This window comes from Parus major, chromosome 8, assembly GCF_001522545.3.
Source record: "Parus major isolate Abel chromosome 8, Parus_major1.1, whole genome shotgun sequence".
In the NCBI taxonomy this organism is placed as follows: domain Eukaryota; kingdom Metazoa; phylum Chordata; class Aves; order Passeriformes; family Paridae; genus Parus; species Parus major.
The window spans coordinates 24,988,930-25,010,634 of record NC_031777.1 but is presented as its reverse complement, the minus strand read 5'-3'; the positions used below and the strand labels follow the sequence as shown (position 1 = coordinate 25,010,634).

At 36.1% G+C, this 21,705-nt stretch overlaps 1 protein-coding gene across 1 annotated transcript in view; it reads left to right on the top strand.

The window, feature by feature from the left end:
• The window catches only part of FAF1 (Fas associated factor 1), a 153,521-nt gene that overhangs the window by 97,410 nt on the left and 34,406 nt on the right, over positions 1-21,705 (top strand). Inside the window, exons 9-13 of the mRNA XM_015636255.3 lie at positions 3,828-3,923; positions 4,558-4,684; positions 5,545-5,608; positions 6,543-6,624; positions 14,282-14,436. Coding sequence (XP_015491741.1) covers positions 3,828-3,923; positions 4,558-4,684; positions 5,545-5,608; positions 6,543-6,624; positions 14,282-14,436 — 524 coding nt within the window. The remainder of the gene's footprint in view (positions 1-3,827; positions 3,924-4,557; positions 4,685-5,544; positions 5,609-6,542; positions 6,625-14,281; positions 14,437-21,705) is intronic.

Genomic DNA, 21,705 nt, shown 5'->3' with positions numbered 1-21,705 from the left:
GAGACTGAGTTTGTTCCTTCATTTGTAATGTCAGAAGTCTGCAAGAGTGGGAATTAAGTTGTGCAAACAAACTCTTTCTAGAAGATACAAGGTTTTGAGATTATGGGCTTGTAATTTTTCATATTATTCTGAGCATGAGATGGCAGCACTCTGGAATTACATGCTCTCATTGATTTCTTTCTGTCCTGCAGATGTATTTGTATCATGAAGTGTTTGGGAAAAAAATAGTGGGTTTAGATTGTTCTGAATTATATTTCTAGAAGCTTTTACATAAAACTAATACTTTCTAACATGAAGAATAATTTATTGTTTAAAGCATCTGGTCTCACTCCAGTTTTGGCAAATATTTCTGGGTTAATCTGGAAGGTTGACAAGGAATTGTACATGTTTGGATCAGAAAAGATGTTGCTTAACTTTATCCCTCGATTGCTAATGCTGGCAATTGAAAAACAAATCATCTCACGCTGAGCATTTACAAATAGTATTAGTGTCTTAGAGTTGGAAAGCACAACTGAGCACCAGACTATTTCTGCCCTCTCTAAATTGTTTGATTTTGTAGTGATCTTTCTCTTAGTTGTTAAAATCTATTTCAAATAACCTTTTATGTGTTTTTAGTCCAGGTTGTACCATTACCTTTTTGAATACCAGAGGTATTGAATCCATTTAGTATCTGTTGTCACCTAGCAGGAGACTTTCCTGCTGTCACTCTGCCTGAAATGTTTGAAATCTTGAATTTTATTGTCCTTCTTAAAAGCTAGAGGAAGCCAAATAGGAGACTACTTAAACTTTAAATAAGCACAACAGTGTCTATACAGTGTTGGAAAAAAGATGGCTCTGGAGTTAGTTTTTGCAAGTAGTTTTCCTTCTTTCTGATTCTGTTTCACTTTCCACCTCATGTGCCTTTCAGTTCTGAGACAGTTTGATTTGCATATCATAGGTTCCCTGCCTAAAAAAACAGTCTTATTTATTTTTGCTTTAGTGTATTATTTCTTTCATTACCTATATCTAGCTTGTCATTCATGCACAAGTCCTGCAAATACATTTTCAGTGTCTTTTCTTGTGCATGTGGAAGCCATCCCATTCAAGCTCTGGTACCAACCTAGTGATGATTTTCATGCAAAAAAGAAAAATTCAGAAAAGTGACTGACTTCAGAATTTTTTCACAGCCAGATGGGCTCACAAGCTAGAGAATATGAGTAATCAGGTACTCAGGCTACAAACCACTTTTTCAGTGGTGGGGTTGGTATAAAGATTTTGTCCATTCCCATGGGAAGGTGGCTGAAACACAATGATAATTTATTGCAATGATCAAGTTCTGCATCTCTGTTTGGGAGGTGCAGGTACAGTATTGAGAAAGAAAAACCTCTCCACGACCAGTGTGAGATCTACAGTTCTTACCACTGAGACACTTCAGTGGTGCTCACATCAGTACCTTGGCCTGCATTCACTGTGCTAGGAAAATGTTTGCTCAGATGCCTGGAAAACAATCTTTTGCTTAGTCTAGGTGTTTTTTATGATTTCCAAAATAAAGCTTGAGGCTTTTTGTGGTGCCTTTCTTTGCAAGAGAACTCTATCTTTGAATGAAGATAACTTTATTCTAGAAGAATGTTGATGCCTCTCTTTTTTTTTTTGGAATGAGAGAGCTGCTATTTCTTTTGCAAAAAAAACTTCTCAGAAAGAAAAAAAAAAAAAGCAAAAAAAGCAAAGAAAAGGGTGATTTCTCACACCAATGTGCACAAACCCCCAACATTCCAGCAACTGTCTGGAGAGTAGGATGAAACAGGCTCTGATGTGGAACCCCTTCTGCTGTTAGCTCGTGTTTGAGAGACGCTTTGACACTATAATATAGGGTTGCAAATTGGAATTGCAACACCCTGCAATTGGGCCAAGTGATGAAGCAGCACAATAACTGCCTGCTTGATCTTACCACTCTCTCTTTAATGTTCACGTAAGAGATACCGGGAGCCTTTCCAGGCATCTGTCAGGGTATTTGATGCTGGGAGAGAGGGAGCTGCAGCCTGTGTGTGGTTAATGTGTGTGTGTGTGCTTCACCAGCATTTTGTGTAGTGTGATAACTACAGGGCAAAGTTTCAGCTTTTATAACAGTTGGGTTTTGTTTATTATTAAAATCTTATAAAAATAAGAATTGAAATGGTGGATTATTACAGAGAATGCAGTTCCTATGCTCCTGTCACAGAAGTTTCGTAGATAATTGGTCTAGACCTGTGTGTCATCTTTAATATTTCATTTGCTCCAGAGTATTATAACTCACTTCCTTTAAGACCATTGCTGAGCTTTTTACACAGCTAAACTTGTGTTTAACCTTGCTGTGAGAATGTGACAGTAGGCTAGTTCAGACAGGTTAACATTCATTTGGTAACCAGCCTGCTTAATCAGCCTGCTTCAACCTGCAGCAAATTAAATCTTTGTGAGTTCTAGCAGACATGTGAGAAAGTCGCTCTGAATTATGTATAAAAAATAAATGGGGTATTTTCAGTGCTCATGGCAGTAAATGAAATTTAAGGCTTATGATTTATTCTTGGATTTTTGTTGAGAATGATTGAAATGTATTTTACCTTAATGTTTTTACAGTCCAATTAGGAGAGTGCTGTATTTCTGAAATGTATAATGTAAATCTTTTGTTCTGCATCTTGCAAAAATACTAATAAGTTTTATGGGATCTAGGTGTTTTTCTGTCCTCTCTGTGTTTCATCTGTAGGAACCATTAGAAATGATGTTTTAAACATACAGCCAAGGCTACCCTCCACATCACTGAAAATTGCATAGCATTAAATACTTTGTCGTTGCCAAAAATAGTCCATTATCTTTATTTAAGAGCTACTCACATTGTAAAATCAGTTCAGATAGGTCTTAGGTGCTTCTGAAATTGCTATTTGTGGTCATCAAGCTTGCTTCTCCTGGACTGATGTGCTCTCCAGAAGAGGCAGGAGGCTGGGAAGAAGCTTGAAATGCAAGGATGGCACAGTTGGTTCACAGGGTTCTCATTTTCATTCAGTCATTATAATTAATGCATTTTAAAATGCAATATAGAGTCAGATTTTCAGATATTATTGGTGCATGTTTGCAGGCATCATAATAATTTTGTCTTTCAAGTGACAGTAGACTTTTTCTATTGGTAGTTCTTAAAAAAATTGAGATTTGGGCATACAGCAACAGGCAGAAATGCTGTTTCTGGTGGCACTGGCTGCTGAGCATCCATCCTGTGGACTGTGCTGACTGCAGTGTCACCAGTTTGGCTTGTGTGTCTTTGTTCATGTGAGGTACATGGTCTGCACCCTTGACATTTAAAAGGAGAAGAAATGTATTTTTTAAGTTGCCAATGTGATTGTGTCTGTTACAATGTCTGCTGATAAACAGATCTTTCAAAATCATATTTTTTTTAAGATGATTTAATTGTTTTTAATTACTTGTATCAATACTTAGCATCTTTTCTTTAAGAATTGCTCCTTGATTAGCAAGAAAAAAAAATCTACATTTACATCATCCAAGCATAGCACTGTGAAAGTTGGCATGTACAGTAACATTTCAAACCTCAGTACTGATTAGGAGAAAATAACAGCTCAAGGCACTTTGGAATTTGCAGTTCATGGAGTTTGTTTTGGTACTCTGTGCATACACCTCAATAAAACTCAGCTGATGTCTCCTTGAATATTTTTAATGTAAGGAATCATTTTAGTTTTTCAGGCTTCTTAGAATGTGTTAAAATAATGCAGTCTTTAATTTGAACCTCTAAACAACCTTAAACCCTCCCCCTAACCTTTAATTGAGACTGTGGCTTTAATGAAGAACCATTGCTTGCTTTGTAGATGACTTTAGCTGTGTCAGGACTGACTTTCCCTTGCCATCGACTCACAGTTGGAAGAAGATCTTCACCTGTACAAACAAGGGAGCAGTCAGAGGAGGTAAGGACATCATCTCTGATTTAGCAGTCTGCTCTAGGAAGAGGCAGGAACACCTTGGTGTGCAGTGCTCACCATCCCTCCTCTTGTTCAGTGGGTCAGTAGAACTGAATCTTTCAACAATCCATTTGCAGTTCCTGCAACACGTAATTGTGACTGTGCAAAGGAGTCATTGAAGAAAAGGAGGAAAAAAACCCAAACAAATCCCAACAAAGCTTCTGACTGTGGGGGATGAGACCTTAGCTCCTTGCCCTAAAATTTTGATTTTTCTCCTTTATATTGGTATGTCAAATACCAACATAAAAGCCACCATTGTGTGGTTTTTCTCACTCTTATACAGTTAGGCCAGCTCTGGTACCATTAGATGGAAAACAGCATTAACTTTGGATAAAACTTGCTCATCTGTGTGTATGCAGAGATTCTTTAATAATGCATTTTGTCACACAATATTTCTGTCAACCAGACTTCTGTTAAAAATTACCTTTGATAATGCTGCATAAAATAGAAAATTAAACTGCAGAGTATTATGTATTTATAGAGATATGTAAGTATTTGTCACTGTGAATGTATTCTGTATTTCACTGAAAATGTGTGAAATAGAAGCTTACAGTGGATTGTGGGTTTTGTTTTTATACAGCAATGCACTGATGTTCATATGGTTAGTGATAGTGATGGAGATGACTTTGAAGATGCTACTGAGTTTGGAGTTGATGATGGAGAAATGTTTGGAGTAGCATCATCTGCCTTGAGGAAATCACCAATGAGTAAGAGTTACAATGAACTGGGGTTGTACAGCAGAAGTGAAGGCAGAGAGGTGTGAGGATTCTGCAGAATTAGAAACTGGAAAGTATCTTTTGATAGGAATGTCACCTCTGATGGATGTATCAAAGGAAAATACTGCACACATAGCTGGCAACTATAAAAACACCTTTCCATGGAGGGAAATTTCTAACCTTGCAACTGAAGAGTAATTATTTAATTTAAAATTGATGAGTAACAAATGAAATCAGAGAAATTGTGATCTCTATCCAAATGCACCCAGATAACTAGCAGATAACTAGATTTCCACGTCCCTGTTTTGAAAATTCTACAGATTCTGTTTTTGATTAATGTTTTAGTCATTATGCTAATCTAGTTTCTTAGTGATTATTTGCCCTTGAATTATGAAAAGGATTGAGCAGTCAGTTACCTCCTACATGCAATTCTTGCATACTCTTTATTTACTTTAGCCTTGCATTAGTATTACTTCATTAGAAGTTTTTTGACAGCAAATATATGTAATAATATGGAAAACTTTTTGACACTATGGATAGGAAGAGTTGAGCCTTTCAAGCCTTAAAGTAAGTCAGACTGCTAACTCTGAGCAAGTGATATATCACATTACACCAGACCTGAGGATTTTACTGTTTGGAAAACCTGAATATATTCATGAGACCCTCTGGAAATTTCTTGTCTTTTGAAATGTTTGTAGTGGATCGTCTTTGGTGAAGTTTATATGGTCTCTTGGGAACACTTCAGTAAGCTGGGAACATGAAATACCTGTCAAGTGAATGTGTTTGCATATTACAACCTGTTTCCATAAGGTTGCATTATTTATTTTTATTATTTATAAATTTTTTTTAAGTGCCAGAAAATGCTGAAAATGAAGGAGATGCCTTATTACAATTTACAGCAGAGTTTTCTTCAAGGTAAGCTTAGCCTGTTAACTGCAATTCTTATTACAAACTATGTTAGCAAATAATGAAAATAAAAATAAACCAAGTGTACATGTTTTCTTGTGAGATTATAGCATATTTAGAGATCTTAATGGAATACAGCATATTTAGACATCCTAAACTAATTTATTTTATTTCTAACTCTGCTGCTAGAACTGCTTTTGAAATAAAATTATTTCTCAGCCCAAGCTGGAATGGTTGATTCTTGTCTTATTTATTTTGCCACTATGTAATATCATTACTTAATTATGTAAAGGTCCAGAAGGATGAGAAAGCCTGGTTTTATATGATAATTTTATTATCATATGCAAGAACAGAAAAGCTGAAATTATACTTAGTTTCTGTGAGAGTTTTCACAATAACAAAGTGTCTGGGTAAATACTGACTTTTAAAAATTCTGGATTTTTAAAAAACTTTATACTACCAAATCATGCACTGTTAAACAGTTGCTTGTTTGATTGAATAGGCAGAAGCTGCAAAGTAATGCAAAGTTTATGTGCCTTCTGTTTTCACTCCTGTGATAAGATGTTCCTTTATGTGTATGAGATGCATTAATGTGTAATGCAATAATAGCCTTCAATTAACCTTTAAGAATAGAATAAAGAGAGGAGATAAGTTATGATTGAAAAATTTTATAGAAAATTGTGTAGAACTTAAGGTATCTACATGTGTAAACAGAATGTTTTTATGATAAAGTTTGTAAGGTAGTAGTTCATTACTTTGAGTTTTTCAATGTCAGAAAACAAATGGGTCCTAAATATTTCCTTTCTGTCCTTTAGAAGTGTAATACTTCATCTTTCTAAAGGTTTAGCCAATTAATTATATTTACAGAATATATGAAAAGGTAGAATATTGAAATGACTTGATTTTGTTCTAATTTATTAATTGGAAATTTTATCACAAATAGGTATGGTGACTGCCATCCTGTTTATTTCATTGGATCATTAGAAGCTGCTTTTCAAGAAGCCTTCTATGGGAAAGCTAGAGATGTAAGTGTGCATTAAAACTACTTTATATAATATAGCAGGGGAATGGAAAGGATTTTAAGGGTTTCATCTTTATTTTTGAAAAGTTGAGCTACATTTTGGAGTTATTTTGCTTTTATTGTTCAAGAAGAGTTGCACTCATTCAGTTGACTAAAATGCTTACCTTGGTGGTTTCTGGAGTTGCAGTGAGTAACTGCTGCTTTCTAATCATTCAGGCTGTATTTTTACTGGAGTTCTTAGTTGTCAAAGCTATTATTTTTCTTTTCCCTTCCTCCCTTTTTTTCCCTGAAATAATGGTGTCCTAGCACCAGATAACACTGCCTGTGAGTCTTGTGGTTGACAAGTTCACTGTTGCATGTTGGTAACTCCTTTGAAGAATGGCTAATGAAATTGTAAATTTAAATTGAAAGGTCTCTGAAATACAGTGTGCTTTTCCCCCCACTTTGTACAGCCTTTATCTGCCAAGTAAGTTCCATTACTCAGGTTTGGTTGTTTAGTTTTTCTGTACATCCAACCAGGCATCTCAAGTTTCTGTTATTCCATGCACAGTTTTAAAATCAGTATTTTAATAAAATTAGAATGGGGACAGTTTATTTAAGTTTCGGTGACTTGATTCACTAAGGAGAAACCCAAAACCCTGCATAATTAAGCACAGATAAAGCTGAAACACAAACAAGAAAATCATGCTGTTTAAATTTACTTTTTGTTTTCTTGATAGATGTTTAATTTTAAAATGAAGGATATAGTTATTCATATTGGAAGGAGCCTCTGTATTATGTTTGGGGCTATTTTGATCAGTGTGAGAGTTATAAATCCACACTGTCTAGCTGAAGTTGACACATACTTAACACTCTAAGTTTAGTGAATATTTTCATGTCTTTGCACAGAGAAAAAAAATCCTATAAATTGAATAAGAAAAGGGTGTGAGTTGGAAAGTTCATTTTGTGTCATGTCACCAGAAATGGTTGACAGTGTATCAGTGTAACAGTGGACAAAAACTTATTAAGAACTTTCATAAATTGTTTTCTACCTATAAATCTGATAATAATGCAGTGCAGTTAGTTTTTTGTTGCTCAAAATACTTCTTCTGCTACTTACATAGCACTTCTGAAATTCATGTTATTTTAATATTGTGTGGTTTATTCAGACCAGGTCATCATCACAATAAAATCATTGTGTGTATACATGTATATGTATATAAATGTATATATTTAGGAGAGAATTAAATTTTTTTGTGTGTTGTTCAGATTTTTGGGGTTTTTTCTGAATATTGCCTTATTTTGAAAGCTCTCCTTCCCACCTTTGGAATGGCATTATTTTCATTGTAACTTTCTGATATTAAGCAAAGAGATGAGAATGTGGAAATACCATTTTTTTTCACTGCTTTTCCCTATTACAAAGTAATTTTTTCAGTACTGGCTCCTGGAATTCAGAATTGATGAAAGGGACACATTATTTCATATTCTCATGATTTAATTTCATAAAATAATTAAATATATATATCAGTATAAAAAAAATTCTTTGGAGAAATTGCAACCTGTATGTCTTCTAATTTATACTATGGAGGGCACTTAATTTTACCAGGGTAACAGATGAGCTTCAGGCACCAGCATTCTTCACTTGAAGTGAGAAATTGAGTTCCAAGAGTAAATAAAAACAAGATTGAAGGTTTAAATCCTCTACTAGGCTTTTTGAACTTATATACTCATTAAATGTTTATTGGAGTGGTGGGATTACGAAGGATTTGGGCAGCTTCATCAACTGGTATATACTTAATCACTAAGTAAAACACTACATTTGATAGAGTGTTTCTCACGATGCCACACTCAATCCATCTTAATGAAAACCGCTTCAAACTGATTTAATTTGAGAGCACTTGGCAGCTTGAGTGCTCAGAGATCTTGGCCTTTTCTTGACAAATTCTCAACGCTGTCCAGAGCAGAAGGTGCACTCTACAGTTCATGTCTAGTGAGACAGCCATCAGCTGTGTTTTAAATCTGTATTGTGGATACTTTTTACCTCATTAAAAAAAAAAAAAAAATCCCAGTGAATATAAACATGAAGCTATTTCCAGAAATATTTTATTTTGGGTTATTTTAAGAAAATTAACTTATGTCAGAACACGTGTTTTGAATGCAGAATATGAGTTCAACTTCTTTTTATGAAAATAGATGTTTCCTGTTAAATCTTACTGTCTTTTCATGTGTTGGAAAGGATGGTAGTTCATGATTATTTAACAAAATGTTGCTTGAAAAAGAAATACCTTGTGAAAAAAGTCAAGGTGTTTATCTGCTGTCTTTGAGTCATCAGCCAGTGCAGATTAACATACATGATGGGTGTCTTTTAACCTTTGGAGCAACTGCTGCCACAACAATGCCAGTTTTTGGTAGGAGAGGGGGAATGAGGTCAAATGTAGCTCTTCTTTAAAACCTGTGTAACTCTTCACCACAAAAATACAATACCCAAGATATAGAGCCTGGCTTTTAACAATCAGTGTCCTTGGGCATGAAATTCCCAGCTGCCTTCAGCAGCTGATAGTGAAGGGTGTTGTGTATTCATTTAAAGGCTTATTGTATATATGACAAGAAAATATTTTCAGTATTTCTTTTAATGGGGTCAGGAAGAGAAAGAGAGACAGAGGTTTATTAAATTAATTAAGCTGGTATGTGTGAAAGTCTTGCTCTGTCTATTGGGAAGAAGAGTTTCCCTGTCACTAAGTTTCTGAAGAGTGATCTTACTCTTGCTACAGAGTTATACTGCCATGGGAATTGCTACACATGGAAGAAATCCTATATTAGCCATTTTTTTAACAAGGTTTTTGGGGGAGGTGTCTTTGTGTCTGAAAGCAGTTTGTGGCTGTCTTGTGTCCTGAGACATCAGGGGGTTTATCCTGACCTGGGGTATTGTTATTAATACTGGATTTTGGTTGCTATATTGAAGCTTACTGAGTTATATATGTGAATATTACTGAAGTATTTTCTTTTATCAGAGCTTGTCTTTTCATTTATATAGGTGATTGCTACTCTTTTATTAAGAGAAAGAATAAAGACATTTCCTTTTCAGGAGCTCTTATCTTTATATACCTCTGTCATCTCACCTCCTGCTCCTCTCTCAACCTTTCTGTCCACTGACTTTTAATAAATATGTGAAACATCTCTCTTAGCACAGATTGGTATTGTCACCTCAATATATATTCCTGCATTCTGAAAATGAACCGTGTTTTTCTTCTCCTTGAATTCTGTCTTTTAGGTTCAATTTAGAGGCAGCACCATCCCTCTCACATATGGGTTCTTTATTTCCTGAATACCTAGAGTAAAGTATGCTCCTTCCATGATTTGGTGTGTTCAAATAAAAGCTTTTTTTTTCCCTTTTCCTTGGTGGTAGCAGAATATTCCTTCATACAGGGCTTTCTGTAGCACCATTTTTATCTGTATAACTCAGAAAAATGTCCCTTATTACTTCAGCTGATTAAATTTATGCTGAATCTATTACAAATTACAGCTGGAGGAATTACCCCTTTACAAATTGTGATTAAACATAAATAACCTGACCACTAAGGTACATGATCTGGTTGAAACTGGAGGACAGGTATAGAAGTATAATTCCAGGTTTTCAGGGAGAGTGAAGCAGCTGCACTGTGGTAAATATCAGTACATAAGCTCCAATTAAGTCCCATGTTAATCACCATTTTCTTTCCAGTCTTGCCTGATGTGTGTTAGCAGTTCTGTCCTTTAATTTGTAAATTATTTCTGAATTTGTAGATAACTATTTAGAAATTTTTGCTACAACAAACCAGTTTGGTAGCTTCACTGTTTGCCTCCACACCCTTCGTTTTTCATATCTAAAGAGTAGCTTCATCTTTCCTATCTGGAGGATTGCTCCCAGGCATGGGTCTCTCCTCAGCATCCTCTGTATTTGATACTAAATAATGGATGTTTTTTAAACTTGTCTGCCTCACTCTACATTTCCTCTTCTTTCAAAGCTTGTAATTATAGATCTTACCCCAGTTTGGCATTAATTACTGGATACTATTTGCATTATGTAAGGTATCACTACAGGTGCAATTGATTGAAATGGAGATACAACAGTATAATAGGATCAAATAGTTGGAAGATGAAAGTAGACTAAATCAGGCTTTTAACACACCTTTACCTGGGAGAGTGGGTAACTGTTTGAACACCTTACCATGGCTCCTGTGCATTCTTCATCACTGATGGATGTTTGAGATGAGATGTTTTACTGAAAGGTAAAATTACAGGAAGATAAATCTAGGAGCAAGTTTGGGGATGTCTTATGTCATGTGTAATACAAAATGTGGGATCAGAAGTTTACAGGGATCACCTCACTCCTCCTTTAGGAACCTGTGGGGTACTGGTTTCTTCTACAAGGCTAGATAAAGTAGCCTTAGTAATAGTAGTAGTAGTTGTAGTAGTAGTAGTTGTAGTAGTTGTAGTAGTAGTAGTAGTAGTAGTAGTAGTAGTAGTAGTAGTAGTAGTAGTAGTAGCCCAAGGCTGATCCTATGAGCTCCAAGATCACTGTGGACAGGTGGATCAGACTGTGCACTTCAAAGATAAAAAGAAGTGCAAATGTGTCCCTTTTTAAATTTGAATTAGTTCTCACTGCATAAAACCTGGAGGAAAAAAATAAGTTTTTCTTTGCTAGCCTACCAGTTTGACAGAACATTCATGCCTCTAGCAGCTGTTACATCATGAACTTTTCTGTCTCAGTCATTACTTGAACTTGTAAACCTGAGATTCTAAAATAACCATCCAGGTCCTTGGTTTTGCTGCCCCTTATGATTGCATTGCTATTCCCATTCAAGTTCATATTCTTTCGATTTACCTGAGTTACTCACAGTATTAGGAACTGGCTGAGAAGTTTAGAAATCCCATTACCCACTGATGCCAATTTATGGGGTTTTTGCCTCAGTGACAACTTTTCCTTCAACTTCACATCAGTGACAACTTTTCTTCTAATTCTGTACAAGGTGTGTTAACTTCTCTGAAGCTTTAAAATGCCTGGTCTTCAGCATGCACATACCATCAAAGATGCATCCCTTGGTAGCTTAAGTTCCTCATGTCCTAAGGCCTTTGGAAGTCCCTCATGTATTCAGTGGTTAAAACCTTTCTGGTATCCCATACCTTTGTAGGGACTAGTAAAGTTTTTTCCCTGCTGTATTCTTGGTTAAAATTTCATGCTAACTATACCACCTCTGAGTCGTATTTTTGAAAAATCCAACACAGAGCAGTCTAGTGCTCCATTAGTAGGCTGCTTCTTGTGGAATTTGAGACTGTTCAACAGCTTTGCAAGGCTGTTTTAATGGTATTGACTGAAAAATATCCAGCATAAGTCATAATAGAATCCTAGAATTTACTCTGACTTTTCAAAGGCTTGAAATAAACACAACCAAAACTTGCTTATAAATATGTGCTGCCATGGGTTAGTAAAGTAAACAAACATGAAAACAAACCCACACAACAACAGCAACAACAACAAACTTCACGCTGTGAGCCTTTTGCAATCACACATTTTTCCAAGGAAAAAAATGCCCCCAGCTTTCACAAATATTTTTCCAAATCATGTCTTAGCACTTCAGTTCCTCCTGCTACCTCTTTGCATTTGTCATAGCAATATGCCTGTGCCCACACTTAACATTTTGGATGAAGTATCAGATACAAGTGCAGTCTTTTCTATGTGATGGAGTTTAGTCTTTGCATGGTGAGATTTGTTGAGACAACAAAAATTACATTCCCTTGGGAAGTAACTCAGTGTAAACCTCCATTGTGTTTGTGCCGGTTCTGTTTACTAAAATTTGTCCCTAAATCTTTAAGCCTAAAACTGTACATATTTTGAAACATTCTGTTGTACAGAATCTCATATTTAACAGTTTCATGGGGTTGTTTCTTTGGAAGTAAAAGTGTTTCTCAAGAGCCTTTTTTTCTGTCCGCTCCCAGTGAAAAGAGGAGAGCAAAGCCATCCGCTTACCACAAAGCAGTGCCACCACAAAGGAAAGATTAAGGGTTTAGAGAGAGGTCAATGTGGGTTTTTCTCTAACTAAACACTTTCCTAAAGTTTCCTTGTGGAAAAAATAATGAAGTCATCTCAGAGTTTTTAAAGAATTTTTATTTCTTTTTCACCGTCTGCATTCGCTTGTCTTCTCAGCATGGATGTTTAATCTTTCTAGGCTTTGTGAATTGGTCCAAATGAATAAGTGGTGAGCTGTCTCTCTAGGAGCTAGAGGCTTATTCTAAGGCCCTAATCACTGAGTAAACACATCTTTGCCCTCCCTCTCTTACAACTGCTATATAATAGTCGAGATTCTAGCACAGTAACCTGGATATTGCAGGGATCGACGCTTTGAAATGCAGAACGGCTGATCCTCAAAAACAGACAGTGCCTGATCTTCCCCTGCCTCTTTCTTCTTTTTAAATTAAATATCACCAGAGAAATGCTGTTTTATTGCATGATATTGTGCATCAGTGCCCTGGATTTTCAAGTTTAGTTTCAGTCAACATTGTTGGCTGCACTTATATGGATCTCTGCATGTTGGGCTTATTAATGGCCCTTCCTGGCACATGTGTACGTGGTTCTGAAGAACATTTAAATTAAATTAGACAAACAGTAATGCAAATTACTAATCCCTTTCCCAAAGTCGAATGTTCAAATGTTCCTTTTATAAACAGTCATTAGATTTTATCCAAAGCCAGTATATGAGACGAGAGCCCTACAGGGGTTTTTTGCAAAGACAGCTTGTCTAAAAATTGTATCTCATGTCTTGCTGTATCAATACACATCAATATCTAGGGTTCAGTGTTACTTCTGATGAAGAGATTTGAAAATGCTTTAAATAAAAGTCTGAAAATAGCAGGGTATCATCTCAGCAAATATGTTCAAGTACTATTTCAAAATAAAGTAAGTAATTTATATGGGTATGGGGGAACGGAAAGCTGTAATTTTCTGAGTTATATTTATAATTCATTGAATGCCAGTTGCAGAATCACAGTCCCTACCTAGCTCATAGTCTCCCTGTATTTTTGCAGCCTGCTTTCTATATTTACATGCACACAGACTTGCTTTTCTAAAGGTGGTCTGAGGTTTTCATGGGGACACAGCTGCTGGCAGTGAAGCTCAAGTTTTACTTGATAGGGTTCCAGAAGAACAGCACAGAATATTTGGTTTCAATAGAGCACAGACACCATCTCAGCATGCAGTGCCTCTTTATTTGGCTACAGAGGTGGTGATAGCAATGCACTATCATTTTTTTCAGGTTGTTTATTACTGTTTTTTCTGGTAGATGCTGTGTTCCCTGTTCAGGGAAATGTTATTTTTGTTGGGCAGCAAGCTGAAAAAGTTCACCCATTTCCTACGTCTGTTAATGAGCTTTTTGTTTTTCATTCATTGTTCTTTACATGCTCTAAGAATGTAATATATTATATTTTAGTACTCAGAATATTAGGAAATGTTGAGAATATTTAAAAATTTGCAGGAATGGACCATTTGACTTGAAATCTGCTGGTTATTTCTTCTGTGTGCATGTTGAGATGCTTGTTACCCTTGATAAACCCCATTGTGGGTACTAACACACAAACCTGAGCAGCAACTTTAAATTGCTAAATTGCCTGAGGAGCTTTTCACTCATCTCTTGTCACATTTTTTCCAGAGAAAGCTCCTTGCTATCTACCTCCACCATGATGAAAGTGTACTAACCAACGTCTTCTGCTCACAAATGCTTTGTGCTGAATCTATTGTCTCCTACCTGAGTCAGAACTTCATAACCTGGGCATGGGACATGACAAAAGAAGCAAACAGAGCAAGGTAAGACTTTTTGGACTCTGAGTGGAGCAGGGAAGGCCCTGGCTATCAAAAATTTTTGGTGCTTAATATCTATTTGAGCTGAAACTTCAGCTCATTCTCAGCTGATCAATGAAGCTGTGCTGGCTGACATTCATTGAGAATTGGACTGGCTTTGTGTTCATGAAAAAGTGACTTCTTATTCCTGTGCAGGAAAAAGTAATTGAAGAAATAATTTCCTTTTTTTTTCTTTTTTTTCCAGTTTATTTTCAAACATGATTCTATATTCAAACATGTGCCTTCACAGTTATGCAGAAATATTACATGGCATTAATTGTGTGTATGTTGGTGTGACTGTGGGAGAGCTGTCTGGGATAATAACTATTGCTGATAATGAAAATCTTATTTAAAAAATAACATTCATGTGATAAATTAATATTAAGAACAGATTATGCAAAATGTTAAACACTTGCAATTAATATGAACTTTTTTGAATGACAATTTTCTTATGGAACTTTCCTTTGGGAGTGTTCAGATATTTTAGTTTTAATATAATAAAGGTTCTAATATAATAAAAGTTATGTCCTAGAGAGACCATAATTTTGCTGATGAGCACAGAATTAAAACTGTAGATTCTACCTCCTTCTAAAACTTTTGTAGATTGCCAACAAATTTTCTTAGTGTTGTAATAAAGTCTCTCTCTTCTTTAGTTATTTATCAGTTGATAGTGATCTACTGAAAATAACAATGTTGTTATTATTATAACATTTAGAAATCCGAGTTGTTTGGTTCTCTGACTTGGACCTTACTTTGTAACCTTTGTTTGCCCAGAAGATCACTGATCATGTCTTGTCAGGATAACATCCTATGTATATTACATTAGATTTATTCTAATTTTTGACTGAAAAACACAACAATCACTTGGCCTAGAATAAGGCTGCCGCTTCTTTACACAATTCCAGTGATTACTGAACAAGGAAAATAATACATTTATGTTTCTTTCTCTTGTGGATTATTAGAATAGAGCATTTATGCATTTCTAGTCTTCACTTTGTAGGTTATAGTTACCATTTCTTTACTGAGGTGACCTTGGAGAGTGGAACAGTCCCTTTTACTAATGTGCTTTTTAAGTGACACTTGAGTTTCTCAGGAATTCCTCACTTGACCTTCTGCATTTTATCATTGGAGAGATCAGCAGCAATGTTTCTAGTTTAAATTATTCTAGAGAAGTGTAAATGGTTATGGAAAAAAGTAGGTGCAAAAACAGATTAGAAGTTTCTGAAAAAAAAAAAAAAGTAAGAGAGGAAAAAGAAACATCTAGGTTCTTTCATGGGGCCAAATACATAGACTGGAAAGTTGCTTAAGTCTTTTGGTATTGCCATTCATGGGCAGTAAGGAGCCTCCTCCTTTTCTTTTATCCCACAAGTTGGTGTAGAAGGAAACACTATTTCTAAACCATCTGTAGTGGCTAAGTTCAGTTGACTACCTGCTGTTCTATTGTCTGCTTTTCTATTTAATTCTCTGTTTCTTTTATTTTACAATGACAAAAAATTGCAGTGTAGTTTCTTTTGAAAAACTGTGTTTGAGGGGTTTTTTATGACTAACGATCAACAGCCATGTAATTGCTTTGTTGTGTTTTACTAAAGAAATCTATTAAGTAGCACAACTTTGATACACTAGTAATAAGAGTTTGCAGGTTACACAGACACCTGTGGTGACCAAAGCGACAGAAGCTGCTTGTTAGAAAGAGCCTGTACAGCTGTGTCCTATTAACTCCTTATGACACTTCTTAAAACACAAAATAAAGGGCTTGTTTAAGGCTTTATAGCTGCTCCCAATGAACTTAGGCCCTGATTGTGCTGGACGTTTTTAAGCCTTCAGTTTTTGCTTTCTGTTAAAAACAGCAAAGAAATTGTCGTATTAACAGTGAGGTCAAAAAATAGTAAGGGGTAAACAAGGCATGCTGGCACAAATTAGAATAATTTCTCAGTTGTGTTTAGTGCCACATCCTGCTCCTTAGACTGTGATTTCTTCAGAGGGGGAATGATGTTTCCTTCTCCCTTTGGGAAGTGCCAGTGCACTGTGGGAATTCCCATAAATAAATACTCAATCACTGTTCAATCACTGCCCTTCATGTAGTGATACTGGTCTTGGAGCCCATTCTGTATCCCTATGAACACACTTAAATGTAGCTTTTTATTTGAAAGGTGAGAAGACAACAGCACCAACAGGAGGAACTGGGTTTTGCCTGCTGGTGTAGCCCAAGAACAACTCATTTATACTCTTAAAATTGCATTGTAAAGATGCTGGAAAAGCCAGGGTGGGACAGCAGAGGAATCAGGCCCACTTGATTTACAGCAGTCAGCAGGGACACCTCAATGTCAGTCATGAAAGATGAGGTTTCAGTACTGTGCAATGGCATGAATAAATTCAAACAGCTATAAAGACTTTCCTTGTATAAGCCAAAAAAATATTCTGAATGTTCTAATCCATGGATGTCATTCTGTTCCAAAATTAGTCCTAATAATTGTTTTCAATTTTCTCATTAATGAAATTAGGGTCAGTCCTGAACACTATAGAACAAAACCAGCTCCAAAATCTCATTTTCCCCAACTTTTAAAGTGTTTCTCAACTGACACTGATGCAGAAATGTGCTTCAAAACACTGCATTACTGTACAGTAGCACATTTCTTTTGGAATCTCTCAATCTTCAATATCCATTCCAACAGACTGAGGAGAGTCCTTAGGTAGGAGTAAAATGCTGTAGTGCCTGCCAGCAGTAGTGCCAAAGCATAAGCATTACAACTTTGGGAGTCAGATAATAAAAACTTCCTTTCTGCAGCCACCCAGGACTGTTACTTTGTCAAAATGAAGGCAAGGTCTAGTTAATACAGTTGTGGGGTAGTTTTGTTTTGGCTTCCATGGGTTTTAATTGCCTCTGACATCAGGTTGGCAGTGAAGGAAGCAGTTACTTTGAGTAAGTTCTGTGATTGTGAATTTTTTCATTAATCATAATAAAATTATAATAAAGGGAAAATAAAATAAGTAGCCTTCATTTAGGAAAATAGTGTGGTGCTTTTATGGTACTGCTACAGAACATACATGAAATCTTTATCTCCATAGTTTAGACTTTAGTGTAGAGAGCAACTCTTTGAGATACTCTTGTGATCTGTTCCCGTCAAAGGAGGAAAAAGACCACAAAGCTACACATATTTCTCTAACTTTTGCTCTTGATATATTCCACTCAATTTGAGCTTAATCATGAGCTTAAAAAAATCATCATTTCCTTTCAATTGCTGGCAGTGAGGATTGCTACCATGCCCCTTCAGAAAGCAGAATTTGGGGGGAGATGGCAGGGGGGTGCTGGCAGTTTGACTGCAGTGCTGCTGGCAGTTCTGGCCCTGCCATTTGGCCCAAGCACACACCAGCATCAGGCCATCACATGGGCTGAGCAATTCCTCTGGTTTCCAGAGGGATTCCAGGTTTGATGAGCAGGAGAGCCAGACATGAACAGCTCTAGTTCTGGCACTTTTTGACTTCAAAGAATTGATTTAATACCATTGTTCTAATACAAGTACGTGTGTGAGAGTTGTATATGTTTATGCAAACACAAGCCTAGCTGGTTTTGTTAGTTCGTTAGTGTGCACTAATAAATTCGTATCCAGGAAAGATGTATAGTGATTTATATGCACACACACCTTATATTTGTACACACAGCATTTACAAACACAGATAATGCATAATATCAAGACATTCCAGCACACAGTGTTTGCCAAGCAAAGCCAAAACCATGAGACAGGGACTCGCAAATCTGTAGCAGCATTTTAGCTTTTGATATCATTGCCCTTGGGCAACACCGTATTTCAAGGTGTTTCCAATTTTGCTCTGATGACAGGTACTTGTTAGTTTAAATGTTCAAATGATAGTTTTTCACTTTGCTTAAGCTTAGGAAAGAGTTAATTCACTAAAGTGCTCTCAGCAGCAGGTTGTCTTCACCTGCAATTTCCGTCATCAAGTGATTAGCCATATTCACAGTTGCTGACCCTTAATTCTAACCTACTGAATGATGCATGCCTGGATGAAGACCAGTTGACCATATTACTCCAGCTCCCCAATCCCAGTTGATCCTTCAGCAAATATATTGCAGGTGTGGGGTCTGTGAGAGCAGGAGGAGGTGGGTTAATTTCTCACTGCCTCTTCAGGAGTGACCACAGATTCTGTGTATGTTGCTTGCAAAACTGTTGGACGTGTTCTTTACGCACTAAATCCTTAACAGGTTTCACAGAACAGTGTGAAAACCCTTTCTATTGTATTCTGCAATTTTTTATTTAATTTACTTTAATAGCAATACAGTGCCAGTCAATAAAAACAGGTCAGAAGTCTAATTAATGTTTTAAAAATAAAGGTTCTCAAACACCAGGCGAGTTTGTCATTTTCTGTATGGTTTGTTTTGAGGAGGAAGAGGAAAGAAGGTGAGGAGGGAACCCTTCTGTTCCATGATTACATCCCACCCGCTCATTTTCTCCTTTTCTCCTTTGCTTTTGATTTTAGTGGCGGTCTTAACAGAATGTCAAGATCAATTTGCAGCATGGTTTAACTCAAGGTTTGCATTCTGCCAGCAGCAATTGTCCTAACGAACAATGCCGTGTGTTCTTGTAACTTCAGAAGCTTTTAGAAGGCTCATGGCAAGGGCAGCATCTAATGACTTTATTAGTGTAGGGTTTCAAAATGGACTCGGTAATTGTTCGCATCTCTTTGTCATTTAGTCATAATTACTGCATAGTATTGTTCAGGGTTGGACTTGTGAATAGTTTCCTAATAGCACTAAAACGAAGAAAAAAAAGGAAAAGGATAAAAGGTGATTGTCTCTTTAGATGGAGAACAAAACAGCCTGTATATAGATGATGGTTAAACTGTTTATTATACACCCACCAGAAAAGGTAAACTATCCCTACTTAAATATTTATGTGCTTCAAGGTAATTTCATGTTAGTAATCTAAAAATGCCCAAATTTGGAAAACTAAAAATCAGCAGAGAATGCATTTTGATCTGGTCGTGATTAGGAAGATATGGATGTCTATAATATACAACTATAAATAGAAAGCAGCCTCTCTGATGTTATCAAGGTTTTCAGTGCATCAGTTTCTATGCCTTTAGCAATGTTTTAAGGTCATCTGAGAAAAATAGCTATTATATCCAAGGAATTAATTAAATTGATAGATTTTTAAGCATATGTTTTAAGACCCTGCTCTAAAACAAAATCTCAAAGAATGTTCTATCCCACTCTACTGAAATTACAATCTAGTTGATTAAGCTTGTTGAACAGAAAAGGTGAAAAAAATAAAACTTTTTGTGTCCTGTGAAAAAAAGAGGTGAAGGCAGAAGAACAGGTGGTCAAGACATTTGTTGGACTGTTTTCAGGAAGGATCTGATTGTTTTCTCTTATTGCTTGGTTCTTCTGCTGCATTTGTGCAATCTTTCCTCCAGTTTGGAGACTTTCACTGCCCTTACAGGACTGTATTTTACTTTTCAGGCTGATTCTTTGATTTGTGAAGATTAATCTGAATTCTCTGAATTCTGATGTGCTTGTAGCTTCTCCCACTTTACCAACATCTGTAAAGTAACTAAACACACTGTCTGTCCTTACCTAGGCTATCATTAAATCTGTATATTAAATCTGCATATTAAATCTGCCTGTGGCAAGCCTTGGATATTCCTTAGGAAATCATACAGTGCATTGTAGGTGATGGTGAAAGTGCATCTTGTGTGTTCCATTCTTTGTGCTGTGCTCTGGCAAGGGGTCAAGCTATATTTTATTTCTGCTTTCACCAATGACTTTGCCTGGTGTCCAAAGGTGGACTAATGGCTTTCTAGAGGGCTGTGGTTTACCCTGAATGGGGTTGTGAAGTATTTAAACTGGTTGAACCTTTCAGGATGGGAGTCAGATCTTCCATGTTTTAGGAGGACATAGATAACCCACTCATGTAGGCTTTACTTCTACATGAAGAAGTGGATAAAATCATGCTTTTTAGCATCTGAATCGTTTTTTTAGCATGTGGATCCTGAAGATGATACTCACATAATTTGATTTAGGCTGCTGTATACATCTTTCAACCATGCTTTGTGTCTGCTGCTCTTTGTGTTTGAGTTACAACCCTACCAATGTGGGTAATGCAGTAACTCTGTATTATGGAGACTAAGTTTATTTTAATATGCCAATTCAGGACCTCAGCTTCTACTCTTTTAAAACTGTAAATACCCAATACAAAAATGTTATTTTTACGTTAACATTTTAATAAGTCTTATGTTGACTTTGCACATTATTTAATTATTATTAAAAATAATCAGAAATCTTGCATATTTAATATTCATAATTGTTTTCTTCATGCTCAGCAAAGAAGTTACTTTTTCTCCAAACCCATTTCTGAAATGTTAAGGCTGTTTAAGGCTGGCTTTGGGAATTATCTAGTCTTAAATAAATCACATTTTTTTGGCTCAAAGTCATCCAGTTTGTGTTCTGAAAGGTCTTTTAGAAGAGATTGTCAGATTTTTCTGCTGCTGCTGCTTTCTGAGGAGGACTTTAGGCTAAGAAGATACAGCAAAAAACATCTCTGGTGCAGCCTTTCTGTTCTGTTAAAATGTCCTTTCCAAAAAACATAGTGATCACCATGTGTCAAAGGGCCCCATTTTAGCAGGAAACTTTTCCAAAGTTTTCCCTTCAGTGCATAAAAATATAAAATAGCTACAGGAATTTATATGAGAAAGACTGTAACAAATAACCAGATCTTTGTTATTTCTGTTGATACAGAAAGTAAAGAGAATTTAAAATACTATGAAGATCTAAACTGCTGTGAATTTTTTAATATTTATTTTAATGTGTTTTTCCATACATTTGAGAGCTGAGTTTTTATACAGTTTTTTATATATGAGCTGTTATTATTTATGAGTCTTTATGGAAGAGAGTTTGACCTTAAGTGCACTAGACATTTGCTAATACAATTGTTAAATAGCATTAAGGTGCTGGGGACTGGGTAAGAAAAACAAAAGCCAATGAGAGCTTGCATTTTATTTTTTTTTGAACACAAAAAAACTTTCAAAATGTTGTACCAAGTGTCCCTCTGCACATTCCAGGAACACACTACTGTGTGCAAGGTGCAACCTGCTCTGACTTGGTTTCCTTCTCCAGGCTCCTTAGTTAACATAAACCAGCTGGAGGTAACATTTTAGGTTTAGCTGCTCTTCCTGCCACTGCATTGACTGAGATTTACATTTTATTCATGATGCCTTGAGAAG